The sequence below is a fragment of the Hyperolius riggenbachi genome, chromosome 4, assembly GCF_040937935.1.
Source record: "Hyperolius riggenbachi isolate aHypRig1 chromosome 4, aHypRig1.pri, whole genome shotgun sequence".
In the NCBI taxonomy this organism is placed as follows: Eukaryota; Metazoa; Chordata; class Amphibia; order Anura; family Hyperoliidae; genus Hyperolius; species Hyperolius riggenbachi.
Window position 1 is genome coordinate 156,462,725 of NC_090649.1, and position 24,689 is coordinate 156,487,413.

A 24,689-nucleotide genomic window follows, 5' to 3' on the forward strand; every position below is an offset into this window, starting at 1 on the left:
GAGCCAGTTTAGTGGGACCGATGCCAGGTGATTCACATTACGGCCTATGGTGGCGTCCAAATCAGTGGCTCAACTCTGCGCCAAAATTAGCTGTCTTGACCAGGATAGGAAACCATGATTCTGTAAGTAGTTCTTTGAATCATTATTGATTCCTGCCTTGCTTTTGTATCAGCCTCTTATCCTTATAAGTGATTCTTCTACAGAAGGAAACTAGATATATGTAGTGTTGTTTTTACTGCAGCTTGCAGTTCCATTTACACCTCAAACCAGGATCTAGTGATATTGGTATGTGCACCTTGGGATCACCTGTGTGCCGCCCCGCACCCATAAATCACATTGATTACTATATCCTAACCACCCCTTATTCAGAATAGTGGTGCAGTAATTGCGTTTTAACCACAGAACTTTTTGTTTTGCTCAAAAGCAATCTTTGGGCTTGATTCAGTCATTACCTGCAGTGTTAAAGGACAACTGAAGTGAGAGGGGTAGGAAGGATATGAAGGCTGCAATATTTATTTCCTTTTATGCAATACCAGTTGCCTGGCTATCCTGCTGATCCTCTGCCTCTAATGCTTTTAGCCACAGACCCTGAAAAAGCATAGAAAGATCAGGTGTTTCTGACATTATCGTCAGATCTGACAATATTAGCTGCATGCTTATTTGAGGTGTGATTCAGACATTACTGCAGCCAAATAACCAAAATTCTTTAACCACTTTACCCCCGCCCGTACGAATTTCTCCGTCCCTTTTTCCATCCTTTAACCCCCATAGACGGAGAAATCCGTACTTTGCGCACTCCCGCCGCTGCCCGCGCTCCCGCTCGTAAACACGCCGCCCGCCGCTAGTAAACACGCCGCCGCCCGCTCGCCCGGAGTGAACGGGAAAATCCATTCCCGTTCGTTGATCTAAGCCCCGCAATGATCCGCTGCTCTCCGATGGGCAGCGCGATCATTGTGATCTTACCCAGCCTCCAAGTACTTCCTCCAAGCTTCCGGAAGGACGCTTGGAGGTCGCATTAAAACAAAAAGTTACTGTGGCCATCTTGTGGCCAAATAGTAAAACTACACCCTACACATTTTTCACATACAAATAAATTACTTTTACACAAAAAATTAACTCATTACCTCCCACACTCCCAATTTTTTTTTTTTTGTAATAAAAAAAAAATTAAAAATGTACAATAAAAAAAAAATACATAAATAGTTAACTTAGGGACTGAACTTTTTAAATATTTATGTCAGGAGGGTACAACACTGTTACTTTATAAACTATGGGCTTGTAATTAGGGATGGACGCAAAACTGAAAAAAATGCACCTTTATTTCCAAATAAAATATTGGCGCCAAACATTGTGATAGGGACATAATTTAAATGGTTTTATAACCGGGACAAAAGGGCAAATACATTTCATGGGTTTTAATTACAGTAGCATTCATTATTTAAAAACTTTAATGGCCGAAAACTGAAAAATAATAATTAATTTTTTTCCCACATTTTTCCTATTTTCCCATTAAAACACATTTAGAATAAAATAATTCTTGGCATAATGTCCCACCTAAAGAAAGCCTAATTGGTGGTGGAAAAAACAAGATATAGATCGTTTAATTGTGATAAGTAATGATAAAGTTATAGACGAATGAATGGAAGGAGCGCTGAAAGGTGAAAAATGCTCTGGTGGTCAGGGGGTAAACCCCCTCAGTGGTGAAGTGGTTAAACAATTGTATTGTCTTTCTGAAGTTATGGCAATTTGTTTCACGAAATATAAAATGCTTCTGCTTGTTCTATTCCTACCTCAAGCCAAGCTTTCTCTCAGTTTAGACATTAGGTTCAGATTCACACTGCTTACAATCACATGACATTCTCATAAAGCTGATTTAATCTGCATTCTTCAGATTCCCTGGCCACGCAGCAGTAGTTTAATAGTTGCACATTCGTTTTCATGCAGGAATATTAATGCAATGTGGCAAAGCGTCGACAAAGAATTGTTAAAGCACCAAGTTCCAGCGTAATTTTTTTATATGCATTTCATAAAACACGGTTGTTGAAGCTGTTGTAAAATCAGAGAGAAATGACCTGCTGCACATTCTTATTTACAATATACAGAAGGCTTCTGCCTCCTTCCCTTCTCCCAGTCACTCTAAAGCTTTGCTCCCTCATAGGCTATGATTCAGCTATGGCTTCAGCTCACAGCAATCAGTCGCCACCTCCCCCCAGCATACCCATGTGTTCAAACTGGGTGTGGTTAAAGTGTATGAGGTAAACCTTGGGGTCAACAGTCATATACTTACCTAAGAAGAGGGACGCCTTTTGATCCCTTAGAGGCCTCCCACACCATTCTCCAGTCCACCATCACCAAGCGCTGATTGCTGACGAGGGAATGTGAGGAACAGGATTGGGTTCACGCTTCTCTTCAGGAATGAACATGGCCACACTACACTTGCGCAGCAGTCAGAGCTGCTTACGCACGAGTGGCTCTGTGTTAATGCGCAGACCTTGCTCGTGCAGGTGCAGTGTGGCCACGCTCGTGTAAGAAGAGGCGCACAATCGCCTCATCCAAGAGTTTCCTGGGCGGGGTTGCCAACATAATTTCTAATTTTTCATGGGCAAAATTTCCCAAAAATCTGGATACCCATAAATTTAGATGAACGAGGGGTGGAGTAAGCAGATGGGGCTAAACTGGCAGTGGCCACATTTTTTTAAGCTACAGTAACGGTTGCAGCAGGTTTTTTTGTACCTATCACACTGGGTGCTGGGATACGGTAGGTTGGGGCACAGTGGGTGCTACAGGGGAGTGAGGATGGAGGGCACACTGATTTATACTGGGAAGCTTGAGTCACATGGGGTGGTACTGGGTACAGGGGATCACAATGGGTGCTGCTGGTAGAAATGGTGACATTGGGTGCTACTTGGAGCAGGGAGTGGGTCACACTGGGGGACTGGCAAATCTACAACAGTTACAAAAAATGCTCAGCAACTGTATACAAAAAAAAAGTTGTCTTTGTGTAAAAAGTATATAGTGCTGTTTTTGTTATTACATATTGTTGTTACATATCAATGTATCTAGTAGTTTAGAACAGTGGTTTATTTTAAAACAGATTAGCATATTGAAAACAACAAAACATTGTTTATTCTATATGTGTATATCCTATATCCTACGTGTAAGAGAGGAGGACGCCAAGGTACACCGCCGCCGCCTTAATGCATCACGCGGGCTCATCCCGCTTCAAAGAGAGGCTCTCTTACACGTAGGTTCATTCTTTCTCCCCTATTTTCTGCATATTGTAGTTCCCTCTCTTGCGGATTCAAGTATCTGGTTTACACTGCTCATCTGGGTCTGTATACTCATATCCCAGTCTTATTTACCTATTTAGTTTTTTTGCACAGTGCACTTTACATTGGGTCCAGTGCCTTTACACATATATACTGAGGGTTCTCTGTTTATCTAATTTATACTCACCAACTGGATTATTCGAGTGTGAGGACAATGATATTGTTTATATTGAATTTAACTACTACTTAATTATTGACCATCTTTGCACACCGCTGCTATCACCTTTGGTGATTTTTAATATTGTTTTAATTGTGTTTGTATTTCATCAAATAAAGAATTTTGTATTTTGAATATAATTGGAGTGGTTTGGTGCTGTATATTGGGTACCCTTTTCTCTTTGTTGTTTATGAATACTGCTATACCCAATTAGCACATTCCTTCCTCTATTAATACAAATGTTATTCATAGGATGGTGCTTATCCTCTTGTTTGTTTTCACTGCTAAACAATGAGCAGAGGTTGCACAAGAAGCTTTTTTCAACTATTTGGCTGTCATGGACAGGTCATTTTTGTCAGTGGCTGCCTTTAACATCAAATGCAGATCCAACATCCATAGCAGTTTAGGCATTGTCCAAGGGGTCATTAAAAATGTATTCTTTGCAATATTAATTTATAAATTATTTAGTATTTGCACAATGTAAAATCTTTCTTCACACTTTCCTCTCCCTGATTTACATTCTGCAATGTATTATAGGCGGTGACATCTTTACTGCTGGCAGGTGCAGTGCTGTGTAATTTATTTATTTGTACTCCTTGTTCCAAAGTCACTAGACATAATACCTGGTCTTCCTGAATGCTTTGGAGGAGGGTGGGGAGAATTTTGTATTGCTAAGCACCGCTGGGAGGGTGTGGTTACATAACAATACATAGCAATCTATAGATATAGGGAGTGTTTCTGATGCTGAAACCAATCTAATAAATGTAAACTGCATACAGTGTTTTCCTCTGTACTGACGTAATGACCTTGTATGTAGCCCATAGATTTACTTAGTGCATGATTTATCACTTCTGAATATGTTACCATCACACAAGACCATTTTCTACAAGAAATATTCCAGTAATTTAAGCTGATTACTGATTAACTCTGCCGAAGCTGTTAATGTATTTTGGACTGTGCACAAAACCCTCTCTAAAATTAAACATTAATCTTCCTGTGATTTAATATATAAAACTAAACATTCTGTACCGTTGCTAGTTGGTGTGCAGGAATGCGTTATGTATAAAATGGCTTAGAGTAGAGTACTTCCAGCATAATTTACAAAAACTGAACTGACTTCAAAGCAGCAACTTGCCTTATAAATAGTCTGCAGAAGCCAGTCAGCAAATTAAAGGCACAGTATGGACATTCAAACTGCAGGACCAAATTATGCAAGGGCTTAGCTGACCCCACTATCAGCTCAAAATTAAAGGGTGACTCTCAACTACACATATTATGTGGAACTCCAGTAATGATAATTACAATTTGCATGAAATGTAGTTGCCTTATTTGAATAAATTTGCATTCAGTGGCATTAATGGAGTATGTTCGCTTCCAAAATGGTTTGCATGCAAAGGCATTCAGTACTAGACCTTTTCACCACAATGAGGTCCCTACAGAGTTAAAGGGGCCCTACCACTAAGGGCCCCAAATGTTTTCCATACCTCTGTGTTTGTATAATTGTATTTTTGAAATTCCACAGGTAAGTTGGCTTCCAAGTCACATATTAGTGATATTAGAAGTAGGACCGGTCACTGTGGAGGAATCGCGGTAGCCTGTGTGACAAAGACGAGACCGGGAGCCAAAGAGTGAAGCAACTAAATTTCATGCAAGTTGTTTTTATGATCACATGTGTGTTAAGTCAAACAAGTTATTCAAAACTTCCGATCAAAAATGGGATTAGATTGGTCGAATCGTATAAAAAAAAAAAAAAAAAAAAAAAAAAAAGCAACAATCAGTATATATGGTATATGGAGACTGCAATGTTTGTTTCCTTTTAAACAATACCAGTTGCCTGTTGGAATTGCACACCTGAAACAAGCATGCAGCTAATCTTGTCAGATGTTTGTCAAAACACCTGATCTGCGCATCACCAGGCCGCCTCCGAATGGCCTCCAATCAGAGGTGCGCTGAACTCCCCTAGAAAATGTGTATGCTCGGTGTGTATTTTAACCCACAAGTGGCGCTTGCACTCTCTTGCAGGTAGGCACTTATCTGTTTTTAAGTAGCGCTGCTCATTTCCTTGCCATGTACTAACTTAATTCATTTTTGGTCAGCTGCTCCCACTTAACAGCCTTGCTTTTGGTGTATATGCAGAGCTTCTGTTTGGGTTCAAGGTGCGTTTGCAGTTTCTGGGGGGGCGCAGTGCACCTCTGATTGGAGGCCATTCGGAGGCGGCCTGGTGATGCGCTGGTCTACTTTTTGCGCAATTTTTAATTTTACTTGGTGGCGCACCCAGGCTATGCATATGCACAGGTTAGGATTTAGTTAGTGTTAGGTCCCCTCCCATGGAGGATGACTTCTTCGCAGTGGGAGGTGTCACGGAAGAGCCGTGAGACCAGAAAACGCAATCGCAATCGGTTTCCTGAACCGATTGCCGTTGCATTGCCAGATCAAGATTTCATGTCTAGGGGGGGTCTTCTTCTGGAAATCTAGCTTTCATAGCTGCTAGAGGAAGTATTTTCATGAAGCCTTTTGGCTGTGACTGGCCCAAGGTTTTGTTTAATTAGCAAGGAACAAAGGATTTCCTCTCACAGGCAGATCACAGCTAAGTGTGAACAATGCAGAGAGCCCAGAAGACAGTTCACAGGTACCTGTCACAACTCTGACCAGGTAATTAACTTCATCACAGTTACCTGTGAACGGCAGCACACAGCAGGGGTCTAGACACGCCGGAGACTCTCCTTCAGTATTAAACATACATAAGAGTTTATGATTTTTTGCCTGTTTAAGGAACACCGTTCATATGAGAGGTATGAAAGTTATCTCATTCTGCTGCTCCGGATCTGGTGAATATTTTAATATTAAATTGAGGCCACTGACATACCCAGAACCCGAGGTATTCCGCTACTTCGTAACCGGGCATGCAAAAGCTCCCAAGTTTGATGTCATATGAACTGGCATATTCTGAGGAATATGAATCTGTGACTGTTATGTGTGTGCAGGAAGCGTAAGCCGAGATATGAAAACTGTCATATTTGGTGGGCACCAGAAACCCACCCAGGATGTTAACCGCACCCTCTCCAGCCCCTGGGCTGAACCTGATACTCCACCCAAAATTGTGGTTTATTCAAAAGTGTTTGCCAGGGCCTCCTCCTGCAGTTCCTCCGATTCCATCTTCATGTGAGCCTGCTGCTGCCTTGAGGATGGCCATCTTGTCTGAACTTTGGCTCCTGAACTGAAACAAAGAACTGCACGTGTTTTCCCAGAAAGGACATATTTCCACATGAACTTATGTATTTTCTGCCCTTTTCATTTTTATACTGCGCTACTAAAGTCTCCATAATTGTTGATTTTAATGATTTTCTGTATATATTATTTATTTATATTGCACTTATAATAAAGACTTTATAAAAAGTCATTTTATTTGTTTAGCTACACCTGCTATTCAGCCGCACAAACTGAACTCTAGCTTCTGAGGAGTTGCTACTATTGTTGATAGCTAGATAAAATAGAGTGTGTTTAACCGTTTTTATTTGCAGGTATTAGTCACGGTATATTTAGGACTCCTACCCATCTGTAGGAAGGTGGCAGTTATACCCTGAAATAGTGTGTAAATTGTATTACTGTAACTCACAGGCTCCCTTCTGGTCGGTCTGCTGCCAAATTCCCAGCGGTTTCTGCACACCGATTGCGACCACATATTGCATGGTCTGTGTGCTGAAACCGATTGGGAGGCATTGTGTGGTCTGGCCCACTAAGGGGCTTGTGACAGCGTTTGGGATCTGTGTTGTGCTGAAAGTATCTCAGATAGCGCTATCTAATTAGCCCTGTCGAGAAATGAACTAATTCGTTGGTGTTGTAGCTGAATGCAATATATTTTTTATATATACAGAGAGACCGTGTAGCAAGTACCCCTCCCCAAAAGTTTTATTTTATTTGGCGTGAAAATGTCCGGGAACTACAAGAACATGTGGCAAGCAGATCTGGAAAATCTTTGTGAAATGAGGAAAATTGACATCCTCCACAAGACAAAACAGGACTTGATAGTAGACGTGTACAGATGGGATAGCCAGCAACTGCGGGTGCTGGATGTGTCCACTGAGGAGGACACCGGCCCTTCTATTCCAAGTCAAGGGGAACCAGAAGCTGAAGATCCTATGTGTACAGAGTATGAGCATCCTGAGGGCCCTGCTGCAACTACGACTACACAGGAGACTGTCAGTATGGACCCCGGTCTCGAAGCTTCTCCAAGTACTTTCTGGCCAGTACTGGACTGTCCATTCGTGCTGATCCTCTAATGCAGCAGGCATTACAAAAACTAATGGAGACTGACCAAGAGAAGTACCTGCGACACTTGGAAGTGCGAGAGGTGCTCCAAAGCTGCAGAGGTGCGTGAGGAGCGCCAAGCCACTGCTGCAAAACGCCAGGCGGAAAGAGATGCCACTGAGCAGGAGAGCCAACGACAGCATGAACTGAACATGGCCAAGGTTCAACAGGCCAGCCGGAGTTCATCGCCCAGCCTCCCTGCTGAAGGAACAACTTCCACGTAAGTGCAAACTTTAAATTTGCTACTATTGAAAAAGACATTGACTTGTTTTTGCGATCTTTTGAAAAAGCATGCCGTCAGTATCGTCTGTCCCAAGACCAGTTGGCCAGACATCTGACACCTTTGCTGCGCTACAAAGCGCTTGATGCTTTCGCAGAATTACCTGTGGAAAAAGATAATGATTATGCCGCTATAAAAGATGCTATCATTACTAAATATCAGCTGACGGCAGAAGCCTATCACAAAAAGTTCAGGTCCTGGCAGAAAAAATCTACCGACTCGAGATGTTGTCAGTGGTCTACTCACCACACTCCGACAGTGGACTCTGGGCCATACCAAAGGGTCTTATGATGTCCTGGAGAACTTGATAGTCCTAGAACAGTTTCTGAACATTTGGCCTGCTGATGTACGACAGTTTGTGCTGGAACTGAAGCCTGAGTCAGTGACTGTTGCTGCAGACCTCGCTGAAACCTTTGTGACTACCCAGATGCCACACGCAGAACTGCACCATCTAGCTGGAGAGGAGGTCAGCCCAATACCCTGGCAGACCCTCCTGCCCCTGTGAGCCATCTGTCACAGAGGCCACCCAGCGCAGCTGCTGCACCCAGGCCTACAGCACCTGAGGGTGTCACCTGTCACTACTGCTGCAAGCCCAGACACATGAAATTCGACTGTCCTGAGCGGAGACAGATACCACCAGCAGCTGGACCACCAGTACCTCGCCCACAGCAGATGCAACCAGACTGCGAACCACAGCCTGGATCTCCAGAATTTGTTTTGTTTGCCCGCGGAAAGGAAAACCGCGACCGAACCGACCAGCAGCAGCCTGTTAGAGTGAACGACAAGATTGTCACCGGATTCCGAGACACCCCGGAGCAGATATCACGTTAGTTCACTCACACCTTGGGCCATATGCAATTCTCTTTTTCACCTGAGTTTTCTCCCAGGAGATAATTTTTCATCTTTGATTTTAAATAACTTTCCAGTACTTTTCAACTAAAAAAGTACCAAAAAGTTGGTGAAAAAGTACTATTAAAATTATTTTGAGCATATTCTTGCCTTCTGGGGGCTTAAAATGCATTTTATTGACAAGTTTAAAATTATCACCTAGGAGAAAACTCAGGTGAAAAAGTGAATTGCATATGGCTCCTTGTGCCAAAGGAGAGCATCTGCTCCAACAAATCCCTTGCCCTTACTGGAGTAGAGGGCACCCTTTTACACATAGCCCAAGCGAGAGTGAAGCTCGACTGGGGGGTGGGGGTTCAAGAAAGGGTTGTTGGGGTTGTGGATGATCTCCCAGTCCCTGTGTTATTGGGGACTGATTTGGGCAAGCTCGTGCCCTATTACGAACCTGCCGCAACCGCCTCGACGCTCACGGAAGGAGACGAACTCTCTGCCCACCACCAGGTACTTTACACACTGGGAGGAGCACCAGGGGGAGGTCGGTTGAATGTGCCCAGTTCAAGGGTACCGGGTTCCATAGTACCGGAGTCAAAGGTACCTGTGTTTAATGTACAAACTGTCTGTGATGAAAATGGTACTGTATCTGTTACTGTCATTAATGCATGTGTCAATGATGTGAAGAATGCCAATTATTGTAATAGCTGGGTCTGTGCTAGCAGTCACCCAGAGTGCTGCAAGGGTCGTGGGCTCAGTGCCGAACGCCGCATTCAGTACTGACCCCAGTGGTGAGAACTTTCAGCCGCTGACTTCATGTGACATGAGCCAGTTAGCTGAAACTGACAGTGCTGCATTCGCAGCAGCGCTACAAAGTGACGCAAGCCTGGAGGTGCTCAGGCAGCAAGCCTCTGAGTCCCTCGCAGACGGAGCCGCTTTCCAGGTGTACTGGGAAGATGCTAGACTGTACAGTGAGTCTGTACAGCCCCTTCAGGTAACCCACATGCGAATACCAGGTGGCTTGTGGTACCGAGTGCATTCAGGGGGCATGTGCTGCACTCCGCACACATGACAGCCCTCTGGCCAGGCACTTAGGAGTCCGCAAGACACTTGCCTGTATTCGAAAACAGTTTTATTGGCCCAGGATGAACATGGATGTAGCAAGATACTGCAAGGCATGTGCCGTCTGTCAGGAGCTAGGAAGGTCCAGGGATTCCCGCGGGGTTCCCTTAGGTCCACAGCCACTTAGCAAGGAACCCTTGCGTTGGGCGGACTGTTGACCTGGCCGACCTACTGCCCATTGTCAGCAGTCCTGGCAGACGCCACATCCGAACGCAGTGGCGCAAACGCCCTTTCCAGAAAGGTCCATGTCGGGTCAAACCAGAGGGTAGCGGACAGCGACCTGTCCAAGTGAACCGAGCCGTAGGCTCCAATGAGTTATCCCTCTGTACCGGCAGCTCGAGACCCGTCAGCCAGATTAGCAGCAACGCCACACATCTTGTGGATGCCTGGCTTAAGCCTCTATCCTTGGGGGGAGGTGTCACGGAAGAGCCGTGAGACCAGAAAACACAATCGCAATCGGTTTCCTGAACCAATTGTCATTGCGTTGTCAGATCAAGATTTTATATCTAGGGGGGTCTTCTTCTGGAAATCTAGCTTTCATAGCTGCTAGAGAAAGTATTTTCATGAAGACTTTTGGCTGTGACTGGCCCAAGGTTTTGTTTAATTAGCAAGGAACAAAGGATTTCCTCTCACAGGCAGATCACAGCTAAGTGTGAACATGCCCTTTGAAAAGGATACCATTTGGCCTAACCTACTTTAGAATGCAGAGAGCCCAGAAGACAGTTCACAAGTACCTGTCACAACTCTGACCAGGTAATTAACCTCATCACAGTTACCTGTGAACGGCAGCACACAGCAGGGGTCTAGACACGCCGGAGACTTTCCTTCAGTACTAAACATATGATTTTTTGCCTGTTTAACCACTTCCCCACTGAGGGGTTTTACCCCCTGAGCACCAGAGCAATTTTCACCTTTCAGCGCTCCTTCCATTCATTCGTCTATAACTTTATTATTACTTATCGCAATGAAATGAACTATATCTTGTTTTTTTCGCCACCAATTAGGCTTTCTTTAGGTGGGACATTATGCCAAGAATTATTTTTTTCTAAATGTGTTTTAATGGGAAAATAGGAAAAATGTGGGGAAAAAAATAATTATTTTTCAGTTTTCGGCCATTATAGTTTTTAAATAATGCATGCTACTGTAATTAAAACCCATGAAACGTATTTGCCCTTTTGTCCCGGTTATAAAACCATTTTAATTATGTCCCTATCACAATGTTTGGCGCCAATATTTTATTTGGAAATAAAGGTGCATTTTTTTCAGTTTTTTCCGTCCATCCCTAATTACAAGCCCATAGTTTATAAAGTAACAGTGTTATACCCTCTTGACATAAATATTTAAAAAGTTCAGTCCCTAAGGTAACTATTTATGTATTTTTTTTAATTGTAAATTTTTTAATTTTTTTTTAATTACAAAAAAAAAAAAAAATGGAGAGTGTGGGAGGTAATGAGTTAATTTTATGTGTAAAAGTCATTTATTTGTATGTGAAAAATGTGTAGGGTGTAGTTTACTATTTGGCCACAAGATGGCCACAGTAACTTTTTGTTTTAATGCGACCTCCAAGCTTCCTTCCGGAAGCTTGGAGGAAGAATAAGGAGGCTGGACACGTGAGTTTTTTCTCACAATGATCGCGCTGCCCATAGGAGAGCAGCTGATCATTGCGGGGCTTAGATCAACGAACGGGAATGGATTTTCCCGTTCATTGATCTCTGGGCGAGCGGGCGGCGGCGGTTTTACTAGCGGCGGGCGGCGTGTTTACGAGCGGGAGCGCGGGCAGCGTCGGGAACGCGGAAAGTACGTGTTTCTCCGTCCCTGGTTTTTAAAGGATGGAAAAAGGGGCGGAGAAATACGGACGCGCGGGGGTAAAGTGGTTAAGGAACACCATTCATATGAGAGGTATGAAAGTTATCTCATTCTGCTGGTCGAGATCTGGTGAATATTTTAATATTAAATTGAGGCCACTGACATACCCAGAACCTGAGGTATTCCGCTACTTCGTAACCGGGCATGCAAAAGCTCCCAAGTTTCATGTCATATGAACTGGCATATTCTGAGGAATATGAATCTGTGACTGTTATGTGTGTGCAGGAAGCGTAAGCTGAGATATGAAAACTGTCATATTTGGTGGACACCAGAAACCCACCCAGGAGGTTAACTGCACCCTGTCCAGCCCCTAGGCTGAACCTGAGACTCCACCCAAAATTGTGGTTTATTCAAAAGTGTTTGCCAGGGCCTCCTCCTGCAGTTCCTTCCTCTGATTCAATCTTCATGTGAGCCTGCTGCTGCCTTGAGGACGGGCAGTGGCCATCTTGTTTGAACTTTGGCTCTTGAACTGAAACCAAGAACTGCACGTGTTTTACCAGAAAGGACATATTTCCACATGAACTTACCGTATATACTCGCAAGCAAGCCGAATTTTTGACCCCCCAAAAGTGGGCCAAAAGTTGGGGGGTCGGCTTGCTTGCGAGTCATGGGTGGGTGGGTGGGTAGGTGCTGTCCCTCCCCGCTCCCCCCGCGGCCGCCGCTGCTATTACCTTAGGCGGCGCCGCTTCCTCTATCCCCGTCCTCCTCCGGTAACTACTAATTCACAGCAGCGCGCCCCTCGCTGCTGTGATGACGGAGGAAACCATAGAGAGCGGCCGTTACTATGGGAACCGCTCTCTATGGTTTCCTGCGTCATCACAGCAGCGAGGGGCGCGCTGCTGTGAATTAGTAGTTACCGGAGGAGGACGGGGATAGAGGAAGCGGCGCCGCCTAAGGTAATAGCAGCAGCGGCCGCGGGGGGAGCGGGGAGGGACAGCACCTACCCACCCACCTACCCATACTGGGGCACTATGCTAGCTATATTGGGCACTATACAAGCTATACTGGGACACTATACAAGCTATACTGGGGCACTATACTGACTATACTGGGGCACTATACAAGCTATACTGGGGCACTATACTAGCTATAATGGGGCACTATACTAGCTATAATGGGGCACTATACTGAGCACTATACTAGCTATACTGAGCACTATACTAGCTATACTGAGCACTATACTAGCTAAACTGGGGCACTTCACTAGCTATACTGAGCACTATACTGGCTATACTGAGCACTATACTGGCTATACTGAGCACTATACTGGCTATACTGAGCACTATACTAGCTATACTGAGCACTATACTGGCTATACTGAGCACTATACTGGCTATACTGAGCACTATACTGGCTATACTGAGCACTATACTGGCTATACTGAGCACTATACTGGCTATACTGAGCACTATACTAGCTATACTGAGCACTATACTGGCTATACTGAGCACTATACTAGCTATACTGAGCACTATACTGGCTATACTGAGCACTATACTGGCTATACTGAGCACTATACTGGCTATACTGAGCACTATACTAGCTATACTGAGCACTATACTGGCTATACTGAGCACTATACTAGCTATACTGAGCACTATACTGGCTATACTGAGCACTATACTAGCTATACTGAGCACTATACTAGCTATACTGAGCACTATACTGGCTATACTGAGCACTATACTGGCTATACTGAGCACTTCACTAGCTATACTGAGCACTATACTGGCTATACTGAGCACTATACTGGCTATACTGAGCACTATACTGGCTATACTGAGCACTATACTAGCTATACTGAGCACTATATTGGCTATACTGAGCACTATACTGGCTATACTGAGCACTGGCTATACTGAGCACTATACTGGCTATACTGAGCACTATACTGGCTATACTGAGCACTATACTGGCTATACTGAGCACTATATTGGCTATACTGAGCACTATACTGGCTATACTGAGCACTATACTGGCTATACTGAGCACTATACTGGCTATACTGAGCACTATACTAGCTAAACTGGGGCACTTCACTAGCTATACTGAGCACTATACTAGCTATACTGAGCACTATACTAGCTATACTGAGCACTATACTGAGCACTATACTAGCTATACTGAGCACTATACTAGCTATACTGAGCACTATACTAGCTATACTGAGCACTATACTGAGCACTATACTAGCTATACTGAGCACTATACTAGCTATAGTGGGACATTTTACTAGCTATACTGAGCACTACCTACCTATACTGGGCACTATACTAGCTATACTGGGCACTATACTAGCTATACTGAGGCACTACCTCCCCATACTGGGCACTATACTAGCTATACTGTGACATACTGGGGGGATCACACGTCCAGCGTTTCCTACCCCCGGATTATATGAGGGTCAATCATTTTTTCCTGTTTTTTGGGGTAAAAGTGGGGGGGTCGGCTTACATGCGGGTCGGCTTGCTTGCGAGTATATACGGTATGTATTTTCTTCCCTTTTCATTTTTATACTGTGCTACTAAACTCTCCATAATTGTTGATTTTAATGATTTTCTGTATATATTAATTATGTTGCACTTATAATAAAGACTTTATAAAAAGCCATTTTATTTGTTTAGCTACACTTGCTATTCAGCCGCACAAACTGAACTCTAGCTTCTGAAGAGTCGCTACTATTGTTGATAGCTAGATAAAATAGAGTGTGTTTTTATTTGCAGGTATTAATCTCGGTATAGTTAGGACTCCTACCCTTCTGTAGGATTTTGGCAGTTATACCCTGAAATAGTGTGTAAATTGTATTAGCGTAACTCACAGGCTCCCTTCTGGTCGGTCTGCTGCCAAATTCCCAGCGGTTTCTGCGCACTGATTGCGACCACATATTGCATGGTCTGTGTGCTGAAACCGGTTGGAAGGCATTGTGCGGTCTGGCCTACTAGGGGGCTTGTGAAAGGAGGGACGAGTACTTAACAAGTTGCATGCAAGCTGTTACAGAAAACCAACATCCTCCAGTGGTAGACAGGTCATGTGTATGCTAGGTGTGTATTTTACCCCACAAGTGGGGCATACACTCTCTTGCAGGTAGGCACTTATCTGTTTTTAAGTAGCGCTTCTCATTTCCTTGCCATATACGAACTTAATTCATTTTTGGTCAGCTGCTTCCACTTAACAGCCTTGCTTTTGGTGTTTATGCAGAGCTTCTGTTTGGGTTCAAGGTGCGCTTGCAGTTTCTGGGGGGGCTCAGCGCACCTCTGATTGTAGGCCATTTGGAGGCGGCCTGGTGATGCACTGATCCACCTTTTGCGCAATTTTACTTGGTGGCGCACCCAGGCTATGCATATGCATAGGTTAGGATTTAGTTAGTGTTAGGTCCCCTCCCATCGAGGATGACTTCTTCGCAGTGGGAGGGACGGGTACTTAACAAGTTGCATGCACGTTGTTACAGGAAACCAACATCCTCCAGTGGTAGACAGGTCATGTGTATTCTAGGTGTGTATTTTACCCCACAAGTGGGGCTTGCACTATCTTGCAGGTAGGCACTTATCTGTTATTAACCCATTCAGGTTCCGTGGTTTTCACGTGAGAAATGTTCACCTCCCATTCATTAGCCTATAACTTTATCACTACTTATTACAATGAACTGATCTATATCTTGTTTTTTCCGCCACCAATTAGGCCTTCTTTGGGGGGTACATTTTGCTAAGAGCCACTTTACTGTAAACGCATTTTAACAGGAAGAATAAGAACAAAATGGAAAAATTCATTATTTCTCAGTTTTCAGCCATTATAGTTTTAAAATAATACATGCCTCCATAATTAAAACTCACGTATTGTATTTGCCCATATGTCCCGGTTATTACACCGTTAAAATTATGTCCCTATCACAATGTATGGCAAAAATATTTTATTTGGAAATAAAGGTGCATTTTTTCCATTTTGCATCTATCACTATTAACAAGTTTAAAATAAAAAAAAAATATAGAAATATTTCATCTTTACATTGATATTTAAAAAGTTTAGACCCTTAGGTAAATATTTACATGTTTTTTTTTTTATTGTAATGTTGTTTTTTTTTATAGTAAACATTTTATTTGGGTAGTTTTGGGAGGGTGGGAGGTAAACAATAGTTTTATAATGTAAATGTGTGTCCATTTTAATTTATTTTGACTTTCAGTTGTAGTATTACTTTTTGGCTACAAGATGGCGGCCATGAGTTTGTTTACATGACGTCACTCTAAGCGTAACACACAGTTAGAGTGACGCATCGGGGAGGGAACGGCCAGAAAAGGCGCAGCTTCCGAGAGAAGCTGTCGCTTTTTCAGAGGGGGAGAGGAATCAGTGGTCGGGCACCATAGCCCGATACATTGATTCCCTGGCTACCGAATCCGTGGCCGGGAGTACGCTTGCACGCGCCCGATCGGCCGCGGGAGCGCGCGGTAGCGCACATGGTTCCTGGACGTAGTTTCTACGTCTAGGAACCAAAATAGGTTAAGTAGCGCTGCTCATTTCCTTGCCATGTGAAAACACCTGATCTTGCCATGTGAAAACACCTGTATGCTTGTTCAGGGTCTATTGCTAAAAGTATTGGAGGAAGATGATTAGCAGGACAGCCAGGCAACTAGTATTTTTTAAAAGCAAATAAATATGGCAACCTCCATGTACCTCTCATTTCAGGTTCCCTTTAATCCAGTTGTTAAAGGGAACCTGTGATGGCTATAAAATAACCTGAAATGGCCATAAAATAACAAAATCTACATACCTGGTGCTTCCTCCAGCCCCCTCCGGCTTGATCGCTGTCACGCTGCGTTCACGTCGGCTGGAGCGTTCTGCACCTATACAGTACTACCGTGCAGGCGCAGAACACTCCCAGCAATGAGAGCGAGATGGGGGGAGCGTGCTTGCCTGCACCGGCTGGCCCTGACAGTAAACTTTACCAGGGCTAGTTGCAGACAAACGAGGAGGCAACTGAGGATGACAAGGGAGCGATCAGGCCTAGAGGGGGCTTGGGGAAGCCCCAGGTATGTATACATTTTTTTATTGCTCCCCATCTCAGGAACACTTTAAGCATGCTATAGAATGTGCAGTCATGTATATGTCACATAAAAGTATACATACTGTATACATACTGATTATACTTCAGTTCATTAACCTCATTTTATGTTTGTTTGTTTTTTTCTAGAGAAACATGAATTTAAAATGAAATATAGGCAATCATTGAAATGATGCAGTGAACTGCTGGATGGATTCAAATGCCAGTCTGTGGAATGAATAACAGTCATGCACCATTTGTTTCAGCTGGTACTGGAGCAGAAAGATCTTTCCAGAGCAGGGGACCTGTTCTCTTTAGATGATTTTGAAATTGAAAGCAGCCTTTCTCAAGCTCTGCAACAAATCAAGATTATATCATCCTCTTCAGTAAGCACTTTTTATTATCTTTTATGTCTATTATCAAAAAAGCACCAACTAAAAAACCTGGCTGCAGTGTGGCCTGCCTGTGACTTCTGGACCCCCTTAATAAAAGCAGCAGCACAGTGTGCACATACTTACATTGCTGTGGCTACACTGTGGGGTCTTATGGAGAAACAATGCCACGCTGCAGAGTGAAGAATAGAGAGTGGAGCAGTGGAAACGTATGTGCACGTTGCTCTGTTGCTCTGGATTATCGGTTTTGTTATGCCCATGGTAAAAAACCAGTAGAATAATTAATGGGGGGGGGGGGGGGGGGTGGCTGGGGGTAGAATTAGTCAGGACAACACTGACTGGATGAAAAGCAGCTCTGTGTGCTTCGGCGCTTTTGCTACCCAACTGGAAGGGGAAGTCGGGTGACCCCTAAGTTGAAGATTAGAGATGTTCAATGAGATGCTAATTCTTCTGACTTTCATGTAAATTGAATGCAAAAAGTAATGACCACCTCAATTGGAGACCCTCAAAGATGAATAAAGGGTAACATTTGGGTTGGGGGCGGGGCACACAGTAAGTTTACGTAAGAGGCGTGTGAGGCTGGAATTTAAAGACTGACAGAGCAGCACGCGAGTAGCGTCACATAGTGTGATCAGTGGGGAGATCAATGTTCTGGGCTGATTGCTGGCAGAGGCATTGGGGGTAGTGTTGGGCGAACAGTGTTCGCCACTGTTTGGGTGCTGTTCGAGTTCGGCCGAACACCTGATGGTGTTCGGCCTTTTAGTTCGGGTTTCGCCCGAACTACTCAATGCCCCCCGAACAGGGCCCCTGTTCGGCCAAACGGGGCCCTGTTCGCCCGAATACGGCCCCCCTATGGGGTCACAGGCATAAGGGGGGAGCATGCCCCGATCGTGGGGGGGGTCGGAAATTCTCCCCACCCCCTCCGCTAGCGCTCCCCCCTCTGCCCGCTTCCCCATAAAAAAAGTTTGCAGAAAGTTAATAGTACCTGGTGGCTGGCTGGCTGGCAGTGACTAGGAGATGCGTTGAGGCCGGGCAGCGGGCGGTTCAGCGGTAGTACCCTTGTGGTACTTCCGCCCTTTCTCTGACCTCACGTCCTCTATGTGATGACGCATACGAGGGTACGCGTCACGCGTACCCTCGTATGCGTCATCACGTAGAGGACGTGAGGTCAGAGAAAGGGCGGAAGTACCACAAGGGTACTACCGCTGAACCGCCCGCTGCCCGGCCTCAACGCGTCTCCTAGTCGGACTCCTCCTCACTCATCTCACCACTGCCAGCCAGCCACCAGGTACTATTAACTTTCCGCAAACTTTTTTTATGGGGAAGCGGGCAGAGGGGGGAGCGCTAGCGGAGGAGGGGGTGGGGGGAATTTCCGATTTCCCCCCCCCCCCGCGATCGGGGCATGCTCCCCCCTTATGCCTGCGACCCCATAGGGCCCCCAAAAGCGGCATGTTCGGGGGTCCCATTGACTTCCATTGAGTTCGGGGTTCGGGCCAAACATGCCGAACATCTGGCCCATGTTCGGCAGAACGGACCCGAACCTGAACATCCAGGTGTTCGCCCAACACTAATTGGGGGCCACTGTACACAGGCTAGATCTGATAATGGCCACTTCTGCTGAGTTTTATCTTGGGTGTGTACACAGCTGTAAGGCGCGTACACACGTCGGTCTTTTTCAAACTACGAGTCGTCAGAGTGGATCAGTCAAAACCAGTCTGACGACAGCTTGTACTCACGTGCAACTGTTGTCAGAACAAGCGCCCCGCAGGCGGGTCTTGCAACCCGTAGTTTGAAAAAGTCTGGCGAGTGTATGCGCCTTTAGTTACAACATCCTTCCTTAGGGTTCGTTCAGACTATGCGCGCTGCCATGCGCATTTTGGCAGAGCGCATAGTGTGCGACACGCATGAATGGTAGAAGGGCATAGACAGCCCTTCTACCGTTCCCATCATATGTGCTGCGCAGCAGAGTGATGCGCTGTCGCGCTGCTGCTGCATTTTCGGGAATTGCAGCGCAGATCTCATTCACTGTAATGAATGGGATCTTTAGCGCAGCGCATAGTAGCACAGATGGTGTGCGATCAAACGCGTTGCGTTCGGACCCTGCACAGCCATCTGCGCTAAATGATGTGAACGAGGCCTAAAACTTTTGCACAATATTGTATATGTTCATTGTATATGTTACGGCCAGAACCCGAAGTGTGGCCACTTCGCGTTCTGGCCAGCCACTTCGGGTTCTGGCCGGCCAATGTGCGAAGTGGCAGCAGAGCAGCGGCCAATGTTAGAAATGTAATGTTTCAATGTATTAAAACCTGCTCAATTTCATGAAATGCAGCCGGCGGCAATGTAATAGATGAAGCCGCCGGCTTTCGCACTGTCTCCTCTCCTCCTCCTTCCCCCCCCCCCCCCCCCGCCTCTCTCTCCTCTCCCTGCCTCCTATACAACATACGGAGCAGCCGGGGACACGCGTGTCCCTGAGAGTCGTTCGTCGTGGCAGGGGAATCCTGCCGTTCCTGCAGAGCGGGTGCTGGCAGAAGCAATGTCTGCAGCCTCCCCGCTCTGCTTCCCCTGCCGCGACGAACGACTCTCCGGGTCACGCATTGTCCCCGGCTGCTCCGTATGTTGTATAGGAGGCAGAGAGAGGAGAGAGGCGGAGGGGAAGGAGGAGGAGAGGAGACAGTGCGAAAGCCGGCGGCTTCATCTATTGCATTGCCGCCGGCTATATTTCATGAAATTGAGCAGGTTTTAAACATTGAAACATTACATTTCTAACATTGGCCGCTGCGCTGCGGTCACTTCGCACATTGGCCGGCCAGAACCCGAAGTGGCTGGCCAGAACGCGAAGTGACCACACTTCGGGTTCTGGCCGTAACATATATATTGTACTCCTATAACTGGTATGTGTCTCCATCAATGCCACTACCTCTGTTAGAGGTTGAAGAGTTTGAGGGTATGCACAGTATCCACTGCCACACTCTCTGGACAGAGAGCTGTGATGTTCCTGGGATCTGATGGATACTCGATATCCGCTTAGTAGCCACAGCCCCAAGTGCTCCTATCACCACAGAGTTACTTGGTGTTCACTTTCTGCATCACCTTTAGTTCCTCTACAGCAGTGGTCCTCAAACTAAGGCCCGCAGGACCAGATGCAGCCCCCTGAGGCTTTTTCAGTGGCCCCCCACTCTCAAAATGTATTACTTTTAGATGCGGTCCACTACATCTTTAAACATTGTCAGCCTGCATATAGAATAGCAGTGCTGGCACCACCCATCCATGCAGCAAGAGCAGATAGTATGCCCTGCAACACAGCATGTGCAGGTAGTGTGCCCCCCAACACAGCATGTGCAGATAGTATTCCCCCCAACACAGCATGTGCAGGTAGTATGCCCCCCAACACAGCATGTGCAGGTAGTATGCCCCCCAACACAGCATGTGCAGATAGTATGCCCTCCAACACAGCATGTGCATGTAGTGTGCCCCCCCCCAACACAGCATGTGCAGATAGTATGCCCCCCAACACAGCATGTGCAGATAGTATGCCCCCCAACACAGCAAGTGCAAATAGTATGCCCCACAACACAGCATGTGCAGATAGTATGCCCCCCAACACAGCAAGTGCAGATAGTATGCCCCCCAACACAGCATGTGCAGATAGTATGCCCCCCAACACAGCATGTGCAGATAGTATGCCCCCCAACACAGCATGTGCAGATAGTATGCCCCCCAACACAGCATGTGCAGATAGTATGCCCCCCAACACAGCAAGTGCAAATAGTATGCCCCCCAACACAGCATGTGCAGATAGTATGCCCTCAACACAGCAAGTGCAGATAGTATGCCCCCCAACACAGCATGTGCAGATAGTATGCCCCCCAACACAGCATGTGCAGATAGTATGCCCCCCAACACAGCATGAGCAGATAGTATGCCCCCCAACACAGCATGTGCAGATAGTATGCCCCCCAACACAGCATGTGCAGATAGTATGCCCCCCAACACAGCAAGTGCAGATAGTATGCCCCCCAACACAGCAAGTGCAGATAGTATGCCCCCCAACACAGCAAGTGCAGATAGTATGCCCCCCAATACAGCATGTGCAGATAGTATGCCCTCAACACAGCAAGTGCAGATAGTATGCCCCCCAACACAGCAAGTGCAGATAGTATGCCCCCCAACACAGCATGTGCAGATAGTATGCCCTCAACACAGCAAGTGCAGATAGTATGCCCCCCAACACAGCATGTGCAGCTAGTATGCCCTCCAACACAGCAAGTGCAGATAGTATTCTTTCCGTGAAAATAATGTTAACATTTGATTTTTTTTTTTTTTGTGCACATTCCAGCAAAAATGTGTATTGTTATTTTTGACGCTTTTCGTAAATTTCCCAGCAAAAATATCTAATTTTTGCAGTAAAAAAAAAAAATTCTGCGTTGAAGTAGAAATATCTGCTTTTGCAGTAAAAATATTGATTTTCCGCATTTTTCGTGAAAATATCTTGAAATTACAAATAGCAAGTTCGAAGCGGAAATGACTGACTAAAATTCGCAAGCAACATTGTTAACGGGTGATAGTTTATACTTCCTAGGTTCAATGTAATATTTTCTACATTTCATGTATATTCTGGCCCCCCAGCAGTCTGAAGTATATTGACCCGGCCCGTGACCGAAAAAGTTTGGGGACCCCTGCTCTACAGCCTAGGTTCTCAACACATGGTACACACACTCCAGAGGGTACTTGGGATTCAGAGGGCACTCGAGCTTGTCATAGTCAATCTATTACAGTTTATTTAGGGATAGTTATATTGAAAAACGCTGCATTACAGCACAAAATTAAGTTTCAACTTATTTTCATGCTTGCATTGCCTGGTCTGCAGAATACTTTCCGTCAATGTCAGTAGTTCAGACACAGACACAAGGAGGAGTTGTGCGGAAAAGGGTATCAAATCTTGAGTGATGGATGAAGTTAAAGCACTTTATTGGTACTGCTCCTATTTCATTCTACCATAATTATAGTAGGACTTTTGAAATCTATTGATATCAATATCATTATACAGCATATCCACTGGAGGGCGACAATGCATCATAGTTTGAGTACCCTGCTGCTTTTCCACATGCAAATGTATCATAAGTGCAATCATGCTGTATTTGCGATTGTGAAACCTGCCTTTTCCACTGACCCTGATTGCACTGTGAACCAGCAGGAATGAAACAATACACCGAAAATCTTACAGCATAACAATTGCGATTCGGGAAAAATCGAGACACAGTACAAATAAAGCAGAGTTACAGACTACCCAGCAAGCTCATGGTGAACCAGAACTCATTGGAGTGTGTGAGGGGCTACAAAGGAGCAAAAAGCCCTCTGACAAAAATAAGCAAAACAAAAGTTTGCTTTCTCAAAACAGAAGGTATTTGCGATAATTCAGATTGGCGTGAGTATATGATGTCTCCCACGATGCATCACTGCTGAATATGCAAATTATCCTTTGTTGTTCCCGTAAGCTAGCCACACCTCCAGAACCGCTGGAATGCTATTAACATAGTATTACCTACTATTAACAATGCTATTAACATACTATTGCTATTAACATACTGTTAACAAGCTGACACATCATTGCATTCCAGTAGTTCTGGAAGTGCAGCTAGCTTTCAGGGACAACAAAGGGACAATTTGCATATTCAGCAGTGATGCATCATGGGAGACATCATATACTCACTCCAACCTGAATTATAGTGAACACCTTCTGTTTTAAGAAGGCAAACTTTTGTTTTACGTATAAATCACAGTGCTTTTTTGAGCGTATTGTGCCTGGTGGAAAAGAAGCCTTAGGGCTGGTTCACACTTGTTTTAAAAAACATATCCGTGACTCAGTTTTTTTGGCCCAGACCAAAACCAGACCCTTGTTAAAAATAGCAGCCGTCTTCACTCACTTCAAAAAACGGATCCGGGGGATGAATGAAGAAAAACTGAAAGGAAAGTCGGGACTTGTCAGGACTTTAAGGACCCCGGATACACGGAGGGGCAGGGAAAGGCAATATAAAAAGGACCTCCCTCTACACAGGCTATTTTACACACAGAGATGGAGGGAGTTCTGGGTTGCCTACTGCCTGCTCCTCACCTCAATGTCACCCCCATAGGTGTCCCGGGTAGTCTGAGCGGGTAGCAGCCAGGAAGGGGGGCAGTGGGCACAGCGGTAAGGAGGGGGTTCTGCCCCCCTCTCCCCACTACTGCACCCGCTGCCCCCTTTCCTGGCTGCTACCCTTCTTGGCATCCGTTTTTGTGAACACAAACGGATCGGAAATGTATGATGCAGAAGGGCAGCATGGATCCGTTTGTGTTCCGGTTTTTGAAAACCGGAGGCCGGTCCGCGGATTGGGTTATGCAACCGCACCTGGTGTGGTCCGAGCCTCTGTCTTATATTTATGCTAATGTAATCAGCAAGCATGTATTATAAGTACAGGGAGTGCAGAATTATTAGGCAAGTGGTATTTTTGAGGAATAATTTTATTATTGAACAACAACCATGTTCTCAATGAACCCAAAAAACTCATTAATATCAAAGCTGAATATTTTTGAAAGTAGTTTTTAGTTTGTTTTTAGTTTTAGCTATTTTAGGGGGATATCTGTGTGTGCAGGTGACTATTACTGTGCATAATTATTAGGCAACTTAACAAAAAACAAATATACACCCATTTCAATTATTTATTGTTACCAGTGAAACCAATATAACATCTCAACATTCACAAATATACATTTCTGACATTCAAAAACAAATCAGTGACCAATGCTGCCACTTTTCTTTGCAATGACACTCAAAAGCCTGCCATCCATGCATTCTGTCAGTGTTTTGATCTGTTCACCATCAACATTGCGTGCAGTAGCAACCACAGCCTCCCAGACACTGTTCAGAGAGGTGTACTGTTTTCCCTTCTTGTAAATCTCACATTTTATGATGGACCACAGGTTCTCAATGGTGTTCAGATCAGGTGAACAAGGAGGCCATGTCATTAGTTTTTCTTCTTTTATACCCTTTCTTGCCAGCCACGCTGTGGAGTACTTGGACGCGTGTGATGGAGCATTGTCCTTCATGAAAATCATGTTTTTCTTGAAGGATGCAGACTTCTTCCTGTACCACTGATTAAAGAAGGTGTCTTCCAGAAACTGGCAGTAGGACTGGGAGTTGAGCTTGACTCCATCCTCAACCCGAAAAGGCCCCACAAGCTCATCTTTGATGATACCAGCCCAAACCAGTACTCCACCTCCATCTTGCTGGCGTCTGAGTCGGACTGGAGCTCTCTGCCCTTTACCAATCCAGCCACGGGCCCATCCATCTGGCCCATCAAGACTCACTCTCATTTCGTCAGTCCAT

The 24,689-nt window shown here is 45.1% G+C and overlaps 1 protein-coding gene across 2 annotated transcripts in view; it reads left to right on the forward strand.

The window, feature by feature from the left end:
- VEPH1 (ventricular zone expressed PH domain containing 1) overlaps positions 1–24,689 on the forward strand; it is a 471,495-nt gene that overhangs the window by 18,784 nt on the left and 428,022 nt on the right. For both annotated transcript variants that reach the window (XR_011031377.1, XM_068280844.1), the window contains exon 2: positions 17,082–17,317. Coding sequence is in view for 1 of the 2 variants with exons in the window: in XM_068280844.1 (XP_068136945.1) it covers positions 17,180–17,317 (138 nt within the window). In the remaining variant the exon portion in view is untranslated. The remainder of the gene's footprint in view (positions 1–17,081; positions 17,318–24,689) is intronic.